The sequence below is a fragment of the Echinops telfairi genome, unplaced genomic scaffold (genome assembly GCF_000313985.2).
Source record: "Echinops telfairi isolate 266 unplaced genomic scaffold, ASM31398v2 ScPeMD7_7400;HRSCAF=8409, whole genome shotgun sequence".
Taxonomy (NCBI): Eukaryota; Metazoa; Chordata; class Mammalia; order Afrosoricida; family Tenrecidae; genus Echinops; species Echinops telfairi.
The window spans coordinates 9748394-9758897 of NW_022111300.1; the positions used below are offsets into that span (position 1 = coordinate 9748394).

The following is a 10504-nucleotide window of genomic DNA, read 5'->3' on the forward strand; positions in this document are numbered from 1 at the left end:
TAGTAAGGCCCTTTTATTTAATTCCTGATATTGATCTTTTGGGGCTTATTTCTTTTTGTCTTGATAATTCAGTTGTTTATCAATTTTGATGATATTTAGGAACTTTTGACTTCATTGATTCCCCCCCCCCCATTGTTTGTCTGTTTCCAATTTCATAGATTTCTGTTTTTACCCTATTTTTTTCCATTCAGCATTCTTTAGTTTTCATTTGCGTTTTATTTTCTCATTTTTCATGGTAAAAGCTTATTTATTCAAAACCTCTATGATTTTTTAATGTGAGCATTTAAATGCTATAAATGTGCCCCTGGGCACTGCTTTCACGGTGCACCACACATTTTAAAAGACTTGTTGATATTGTTGTTCCAGTCAAAATATTTTCTTATTTCTTTTGGGACAAATCTTTGACCCATGAGTTATTTTGAAGTGCGTTGTTTAATTTCCAAGTTGAGATTTCCCAAATATACTTTAGGTACATAGCATCATCTTCACTTCTGTAAGACTGAATCAGTAAACGATCTCTCTTGTCTGATTGAGTCCGTAAACTATCTCTTGTCTCATCACTTAAAAAGGTCTTTGCTGCTTTCTTGTGTAGCCCTAGCACCAGTTACAACGGACAGTAAATTCTTCAAGTAGCAGGTTTCCAAGAGCCACCACTGTGTCTGTTCTCCTGTAGAACCAGCGTTGGTCTTGCGAAGTGGATCTTTTCCTCATGGCCAGGTTTGATCGTATTGCTGGGACTTGGAATGTCTCCTAGAAAGTGAGATGAACTGTTATTTTACAGAATCTGTTGCTCAACTACCGTTCTGCCATCTCGAATCACGGCTCAAAAATGGATGGCCTAGAAAAAGAGCTGAGTCAAGTGAATCGTCAACTTGATACACTGCAAGAAAAGGTACTAAAATGTTAGGTCCATTTCCTTCATAAGCTCTTAAGCTTCAAAATATTTCATAACCACCACCCCCCGGATAAATGTAATTGGTGGCTAATCATTTTATTTTTCATACAGGTTCAAGGGAATTCTAGAAAAGCACAAACATTCTATAGCAATGTTGATCGGACCATGCAAAATGCAAAAGAGCTGGACACAAAGATTAAAAACATCATCAGGAATGTACACAGTAAGATGAACTTCCCAGGCCAATGAAATGATTGTTTTTAAGGCATGGCCCTTGTTGTACACTGAACAGCTTCCTTTCTAACATTGTGAGAACAATCCTGTTTTGATACTCAAAGCTAATATGAACCCTTCATAAAAGCCTCTAGCTTTTCTTCTTCTTCTTCTTCTTTTCTTTCTGTAGTTGTCTGGAGCCCAGAATTCCCAGTTTAATAAGCTATTCAATGTTTTCCAGTACTCTTAAAGCAGATATCTGGGACAGGTGGAGAGGGAAGCAACCTACCTTCAGGAGACTTTTCCAGAGAGCTGGCGGAAGCAGAGCGCATGATGAGGGAAATGCGGGCCCGAAACTTTGCCACGCAGCTGAGAGGAGCCGAGACGGAAAAGAGGGAGGCTCAGCTTTGTAAGAACTTTCCCTGTGTCTCACTTCTATTTTGTTCCTGATTTGCTTAAGATACTCGTATAATATGCAAAGTAGAACCCACAGTTATAGGTAGAAGACCTCAACATTATTGGAGTACCGCAGTAACATGTTGTGGTCTGCTGGAGACTAAGAGGTCTTCGTTTCCTAAAGGATGTAGAATACACACACACACACACACACACACACACACACACACACACACTCCTCCTTCAGGTTAGTTATTGAGACCCCATTTTCTGTTCTGATTGCATTTTCATTTGTTTCCTTTATTAAAGCACTGCCTAACTTTATCATATCAAAATAGTCTTAGTATTACTATTACAAAACAGAAACGGATAAACTAGATACTAGCTTGTAATATTGAATGATTTTGACCCGGAAAATGCCACATTAGTCCAAAACGAAGAGAAATATGAGTTTGGTACTTGTTTTTGTTTTCCAAATATTGGTACTTATTCTCTAGTAAAATGCTGTCACGGAGTAAGATACATCTAGGACCAGTTCTCTTTCAGCACTTGCATTATTTGGATTTAATATCAGCCTTGGCTTTTCATTCTGTGGAAAATTAGTAGTGCAAGGGACATGGTGTTTTTTATGCTCGGGCATAAAAGTCCCCAGCCTGACCAGTCACGTAACGTTGGCGATCCCCCTCATTCTCTGGCCTGCGTGTCCCCGTGTCCCACAAGGACGGCAGTTCCTGCTGTCCTGGGTGACTGGGAGTGCTCAGCCAGGCAGCGTGTACAGCGCACAGACAGGGCCAGTGGAGATGTTTTCTCCATGCGTTTGCTCACACGTTCGAGGGAGCAGAGGACTTTCGCAGACCCTCCGCTCTCCCTCTGCAATAAGCCGATAAGTGAGTTCAGTATCGTCACCTCGTGAGGGAAAACACAGACCGATGTGTTGCAGTGCTGACTCGGATCCGGAGCCTGCTGGAAAATCACCAGGTGGAGAACAACGGGCTGGTTAGCAGTATCCGGAATTCTTTAACTGAATATGAAGGCAAACTCAGCAACCTCCAAGGAGTACTACAGGAAGCAGCTGCCCAAGCCAAGCAGGCCACTGGCCTCAACCAGGACAATGAGAGGGCTTTGGAAACCATCAAGGTGAGTGCACACGGGGAGTCCACCTGCTTTCATTCAGGATGAGAGTGGGGGAAACAAGCAGCCTTATCTCAACTGGCTAGCATCCTCAGGGCCCTGACCAGATAACAGCCTGGTTGGTGCTGTTATCTGGTACCGAGCAAGGCCCAACTCATGGTTACCCAGGTACGCCAGAGGAAAGGAAACTAGTCCTGTGCTGTCCTCACGACCAGCTGTAATTGTTGTGGTCTGCGGATTTTCACTGGCTGCATTTTGGATGTAGGTAGGGCTCTAGATCGTTTTGACTACTAGTCCATCTTGGTCTGGAAGCTCCACTGAAACCTGTTTGGTATCCTAGCAACACTCGAGCCTCCTCTTACACATGGATGGTTGGACCACTTCAAGCTCCTGTGCTTGTAACCATATCATGTGCTACAATGTAATCATAGACAGCGTTTGTAAACCATATAGCCCCCTACGTGTGCTATGCATGTTGTATGTGTATCCAGTATTTACATGGATGCATTCTTTTCAAAAATGTGATAGTCCACCAGGGATGAGGCACTAAATGGAAAACCAAAGCTGTTTCTATTTCTCAGCTACCAGAAAAAGAAATTCCAGATGTAAACCACAGACAAAATTGCCTCACCCTCATCCCTGGCTGAAAGAGGCTGAGAGGAATAATATAGCCAACTAGCTGTGAAATTGAACTAATTGTAATTAACTGAAAACGCATGTTGTATGTTTAAATAACAAGTTATGTGTAAACATCATTACCATAATCACTAGCTAAGTCATTTTAAGCCATTACCTGCTTTACAGGAAATAAATTAAAATACAGGCTGCCTACAGGGGCTTCCAGGACAGAATTTAGAGCTGAGGCTCTATAGCATATATTCTCGGTGGTGAGCACCACACGCTATAACCACGGCAAAAGTGTGAGGGAGTAACACAGATGGTTCGGTGCTTGGCCGATGGTTGGAGCCCACACCATGCCTCCAGGGGAGAAGGACCTGGTGATCTGCTCCTGTGGGTAATCCCCCATGGGGCTCTTCGACTCTGTTACCCGGGGTCTCTGTGAGTAAGAACAACTCAACAGCACCTGAAACAATCACAACAGAAAGTGACCACAGTGCCAAAGTAGGTAACATAGGAATAATCCCCCCAAAAGAAGTACCGGGTCAAACAAAATCAAGATCTTAGCACAGCGGTTCTCAACCTCTGGGTCGTGACCCCTTTGGGGGTCAAACGACCCTTTCACGGGGCCATCCAATTCATAACAGTAGCAACGTGACAGTGATGAAATAGCAACGAAAATAATTTTATGGTTGAGGGGGTCACCACAGCCTGAGGGACTGTACTACAGGGTTGCGGCATGAGCAAGGTTGAGAACCACTGTCAGCAGATGACTGCCTGCTTGGCTCCCAAGCCTCCTTAAATTGTGATACCTGGGGAAGACTTCTCCATGTCACTGGTTACACCCTGGAAAGGGAACAGGACCCAAATTTAGGAGGCTCTGAACCTTCTAGCCGAGCATGGACTCTCAAATTGTGTGCCCTCTCTCATTTAACTCACTGCCAGATCACCATTCGGAGTGGCACTGCAGTGTGCTAGTTCACTTGGTTTACATGGTGGGTGCTAGCTTACTCCGTCCAACTTCCTCATTCTGTTCCACAAACTAAAGCTAGAATATATGCCCATCTGCTCGGCTGAGGGGACCCCGCGTGTAGAAACCTCCTTCCTCTGTCATGGGGGTCGTTTTGCTGGCATCGAGCTTCAGCCCACTGGGGTTGGCACCCCTCCACTGCAAAGACACGGGTTCCCGTCACTTTGTGGGTGTCTGAGTGACCTGTAAGTCAACACACGCAAGAAAACAGTCTGGTTCTGAAATGCCTATGTGCTGTCTCTGTATCCTGATAATATATCGCGCGGCTCAAGGACCTATGCTTTGTGTGCTCTCCAGAGACAAGTGAAAGAAATGAATTCCCTCCAGAGCAATTTTATGAAGTATCTCACCACTGCAGATGCAGCCTTGCTGCAAACCAGGAGCCTGCTGCAGCTGATGGGGAAAAGCCAGGAGGTAGGGGAGGCACCAGTTCCCTACAAACGCTAAAAGCATGTTCTATTGCAATGAAACGATGAGATGGGCTTTAAAAGTATGTGTCTTGTAAGTGGAAAGAAAGATACTAAGATGCTAGTCATGAAGTCAGGGGTGTAAATGAGATCTTTTCTCTAATTTGTCTGCAATAAGTCAGTTCTGCTTTGATTATAATGAAAAATCTGATGCTGCTTTTAAGATATCAGGAATATTTTCACTAATAGAAAGTATAAATAGGACTGATGAAAGATTTACAGAATTTCTTAGCAGCTCGTTATTTCCAAATCAGAAAAAAAAAGTTCTTTGGCTTAGGGCTATATTTCTCGCATAACAACAGCGTGTTTCTGCAAATGTTATCAATGAGGTCACCTACTACCATCAAGAGAGTGCGGAAAATGCCTCAGACATGGGGGAATATTTGCAATGCCACCATCAGAAGCAACCAAGGATTGGTTGGTTTAGTAAATGGGTTTAGAAAACATCATTTCTCGTTGCTGTCTCTTGGGACAATGTCCTCTATGACAGCGTTCAAGAAAATGGTATACATGGCCTTTGCTTAAATTTACACTGTCTTGGTTTATGTGGGAATGTAGGACTATGAAAAATTAGCTGCCACCTTAAATGGAGCAAGACAAGAACTAAGTGACAAAGTGAGAGAACTTTCCAAATCTGCTGGCAAAGAGTCCCTCGTGGTGGAGGCAGAGAAGCACGCACAGTCTTTACAGGAGCTGGCGAAGCAGCTGGAAGAGTGAGTAGATGGCCACCGGGAACGTGCTGCTGGTGGGCAGCCTGGTCCTGAGCCTCACACGAATGCTTCCCCTTTGCTAGCTGGGCCTCCAGACCAGGGGGAGGGAGGCGGGAGTCAGGCTAAGCCCAGCTGTTGGAACCAGGGGCAGGTCAGAATGGGACCAGCAGCCAACGAGCTCATTCAGAGTGGTGTCCATTGGGGCTGGCAGAGCGGCTAAGTGCACTATGATGAAGGTCTTGATTGGCCAGGAGAATGAGAATGAGAAGTCTCAGGGAGCCTGGGCTCCAGGGAGGGGAGGGCTGCCCGAAGGTTCAACCCATTCTGTCTTCCAGGATCAAGAGAAACGCCAGTGGGGATGAGCTGGTGCGCCGTGCAGTGGATGCTGCTACTGCCTATGAGAACATCCTCAACGCTATCAAAGCAGCTGAGGATGCAGCCAACAGGGCCCTGGGCGCATCTGAGACGGCTCTCCAGGTGGGCACCTGCATTTCTGGAAGATGGCACATTTTCTTAGGTCCTTTCGGTGTGCACTGTTGTTCTTGTTGTGGTCCTTAAGTCTGTTCTGACCCATAGTGACCCTGTGTACAACCAAGCAAAACACTGCCTCGGCCTGCACCATCCTCACGATTGTGCTGATGCCTGGGCCCATTCTGGGAGTCACTGTGTCCACCAATCCATCTAGTAGTGGCTCTTCCTCTTTTCCACTTTCCCTTTATCAAGCAGGATGTCCTTTTCCAGGGACTGGTCTCTCCTGGCAACATGTCCCAAAGTATGTCAGGCCTCTAAGAAGCACGCTGACCTTACTGTTTCCAAGACAAATCAGTTTGTCCTTTTAGCAGTTCATGATACTTTCAATATGCTTCGCAACACATAGCTCAGATGCACTGATTCTTTATCGGTCTTCCTTATTCAGTATCCAACTTTCGCATGCATTTGAGGCCATTGACAATACCGTGGATTTGATTCAGGCACACCGTAGTCCAGTAACTTTTTTGCTTTTCAAGACTACACAGGGCTCAGACAGCAGATTTGCCTGATGCGATATGTCTTGATCTCCTGACTGCTGCTTCCATGAGCGCCGATTGTGGACCCAAGCAAGACAAGAGCCTTGACAACTTCTCAACCCTTTCTCTGTTCATCATGGTGTTATCGATGGGTCCAGTTGGGAGGATTTGGGTCTTCACATTGAGTTGTGATCCCTACTGAAGGCTATAAACCTTGATCTTCAGTGTCCTTTTTGACAATGAACACAACACCATTCATTCAATCATTGTGTCACCCCTGGCACAGTAGCTCATACTTTTTCTGATTCAAAATGGCAATACCAGCACATTTTAACTCACAGCATGAAACACCAGTCAGTCCTGCGCCGTCCTCATCATTGCTCCTATGTGGGAGCCCCTTGTGGCAGCCACTGGTCAATCCATCTGGTTGAGGTCCTTTCCCTTTTATGCTGCCCGTCTACTGAGCATGAGGGCCTTGTGGACACTGTCCAAAGCATGATGTTTGGCCGTCTTGTTTCTAAGAAACTTTCTGCTGTACTTTTTCTAAGACAGACATCTTGGTTCTTTTGGCAGTATTAGTACTGTTTATATCCTTCGCCGGCACCATAATCCAAACACATTGAGTCTTGTTCGGTCTTCCTTATTCAATATCCAACTTTCACATACATATGAGGCTATTGAAAATACCACAGCTTCGGTCAGGTTCACCTTAGTCCTCAAGGTACCATCCTTGCTTTTCAGCACCTTTAAAGAGGTCGTGTGGCGCAGATTTACCCAATGCAATGTGTCATTGAGTCTCTTGACTGCTACTTCCATGAGCATTGATTGTGGGTCCAAGCAAGATGAAATCCTTGACAACTTCAACCTTTTCTTCATTTATCATGATGTTCCCTATTGGTCCAGTGGTGAGAAATTTGGTCTCTACATTGAGTTGTAATCCTTACTGAAGGTTGCAATCTTCGACCTTCATTAGCAAGTGCTTCAAATCCTCCTCATTTTCAACAAGCAAGGTTGTGTCATCTGCAAATCATGGTCTGTTAATAAGCCTTCCTCTCATCCTGATACAATTCTTCATATAATTCAGCTTCTCTGATTATTGTTCAGCATATAGATTGAATTAGTATGGTGAAAGGATACAACTCTGATGCCCACCTTTCTTGATTTTAAACTATGAAGCATTCCTTTGCTCCCTTTTCACAGCTGTCTCTGATCTACATACAGGTTCCTCATCAGGACAATGAAATGTTCTGGAATTCCCATTCTTCTCAGTCCATGCAATCGAATGCCTTAGCATAGTCAGTCAAACAGAAGTAAACCTCTTTCTCTGCATTCAGCCAAGATTCCTCTGACATCAGCCATGATCTCCCTTGTTCCACATTTTCCTCTGAATCTGACTGCTCCCTGTCCATGTACTGCTGCAGCCGTGGCTCGATGATCTGCTGCAACATTTTATTTGCATGTGATATTAATGATATTGCTCTAATTTGAACATTCTGTTGGATCATCTTTCTTTGGAATGGGTACAAATATGGATCTCTTCCAGTTAGGTGACCTGGTAACCCTCTTCCAAATTTCTTAGCATATGCAGATGAACACTGCCGGTGCTTCCTGAGCTTGTTGAGATATTTCAAATGGTATGCCACCAACTTCTGGATCCTTGTTTGGGCTAATGCCTTCAGTACAGCTTGGATGTTTTTGCTCATAGACTAATTCCTGAAATGGTGGGATGTTGACTAGTTCTTTCTGGTAAAGTGAATCTGTGTATTCCTTCCGCCTTCTTTTGATGCTCCCTGCGTTGTTCAATATTTTGCCCATAGAATCTTTCAATATTGTATCTCAAGGCTTGAATTTTTTCTTTAGTACTTTCAGTTTAAGATATGCTGAGCGTGTTCTTTCATTTTAGTTTCCTAACTAGGAATTTGCACTTTTCATTATAATATTTGACTTTGTCTTCTTGAGCTGCCCCTTGAACTTTTTATCATTTCTTCCATTCGCCTTGCCTATTTTACAATTAAGAGCAAGGTTCAGAGACTCCTCTGACATCCACTTGGATCTTTTCTTCCTTTCCTGCCTTTCTAATGGCCTTTGGCTTTCTTCATGTAGGCGCTTCTCCATGTCATCCTGCCGCTGACCAACTCCTCTGTCCTTAGTGTTCAGTGCAGCGAATCTGCCCTTGAGATGTTCTTGAAATCCAGCTTGCATAGACTCATGTCATCCGTTGTTTCTCATGGACGTGTTGTCATTTTCTTCACCTAAACTTGCATGTGCGCAGTGGATGGTGGGTTCTACAGTTAACCCTTGGCCTCCCTTTAGCTGATTTTGAGCTTCGCCAGTGTTTCTTCCCACAGATGTGGTCCGTTGGATCTCTGTGTATTGCACCTGGAGAAGTCCGGGTGTATAGTTGCCTTTTGTGTTGTTGAAAAAGGTGTTTGCTATAGAGAAGTCATTGGTCTTGCAAACTTCTCTCATACAACCTCCAGCTCTTTTTCTTACCCCAAAGTTATATTTTCCAGCTACGGTTCCTTCCTCTTTGTTTCCAACTTTTACCAATCGACCACAGGTTTCCCAACTGTGTCCATTCGTCAGTATTTATCAAGGCATCTTTATTGCATGTTTAATCAATTTCAGAATGAAGTCTTGGTAAAATTCTTCAATTTCTTCCTCACTAGCTTTAGTTGTTGGTGCGTAAATTCAAATAATAGTCAGATTGACTAGATTTCCATGTACGCCAAAAAATATTATCCTATTACAGACAGCATTGTACTTCAAGATAGATCTTCAATGTCCTTGTTGACAATGAATGCAAGGCCATCGTTCCTCTTGACTGTACCATTCCTGGCAGAGGATGCCATGTGGCTGCCTGATTCAAAATGGCCAAGCCCCATTCATTTCAGCTCACTTATGCCTAGGATATTGATCGTTATTTTTTATTTGCTTGCTTGTTTTTAACAGGTTTTTTGAGCTCTTAATTCATATATCACACAATTCAACAGTTCACTCATATTGAGAAGAGTTGTATAATCATTACCATGATCAATTTTAGAACATTTTCTTTTCTTTTTACCTCCCGGATGGTTAAATCGCCTTTAAAATGTATTGTGTGATATCACTATCAGTTCTGGTGCTCCTTCCCCACTCCCACATATATATTGATCTTTATACATTCCAGTTTCTTGTTTTTGTTTTTTCTTCTTTTTAAAATCACTTTGTTGGGGGCTCATACTCCATCCCATTTTTGATCACTTCCAATTTCCCTAGATTCATTCTTCCAGCTTTTAGGATAGGATGAGAAAATCCTACTCCATATTCCATCTGCTTAAGGCTGACAAACACTTTGCTTTCAGACAGTGATAAAGGGAGATCTTCCTGGAAAAGCCAAGACCCTGAGTTCTGACAGTGATCGACTCTTAAGTGAAGCCAGGACAACACAGAGGAAGCTACAGCAAGGTATGAGACGAGGGGGGAGGGGGGTCATGGTGGGGGGATGGGCAGAGATACGCAAGGGCTTGAAATTGTCCTAGGTGATAAGGGGACGCTCTAGAAGCAAATTCTCTTTTGGAGTCCCAATGTTAAAGTAGCTGGATATTTTCAAAATCTATGTTTAATTTTATAAAATTGATATTTCTGGTTAATAGTCTAAATATGCCCCACTCAACATTCACAACTTATCTAGAGTCATATGTATAAATCAGTCTTGAGTATGATAGATCTGTTTTGATGTGACCTTAATGGGCCTATTTTAATTTAGTCCACTTGTTGTCAAGGCCCTGGGAACCCATGCATGCCAGGCATGTATACAGTGCTATTTTCTGATTTAAGGCCAAGGTCATTAGTTGTAGGTCATTAGAGCAAATACTTCAAATTTTCCTAAGCCCGAAAATTTTAGCAACTTGAAGTACCAAAATTATCGCTATCACTGTGAAGCAGGAGAATTGCTTAAGCTGTGAAGGTAAACAAGCGGCCATCTAGCTCAGAAGCAACAAAGCCCACATGGAACAACATATCAACCTGTGTGATCACGGGGTGTCGAACGGATC

The 10504-nt window shown here is 43.5% G+C and overlaps 1 protein-coding gene across 1 annotated transcript in view; it reads left to right on the forward strand.

Annotated features, from left to right (window-relative positions):
- LAMA3 (laminin subunit alpha 3) overlaps positions 1–10504 on the forward strand; it is a 259097-nt gene that overhangs the window by 197364 nt on the left and 51229 nt on the right. The window contains 8 exon segments of the mRNA XM_045296310.1: positions 782–892; positions 1007–1118; positions 1350–1517; positions 2445–2641; positions 4581–4697; positions 5309–5463; positions 5796–5937; positions 9812–9914. Of these exon segments, the coding sequence (XP_045152245.1) occupies positions 782–892; positions 1007–1118; positions 1350–1517; positions 2445–2641; positions 4581–4697; positions 5309–5463; positions 5796–5937; positions 9812–9914 (1105 nt within the window).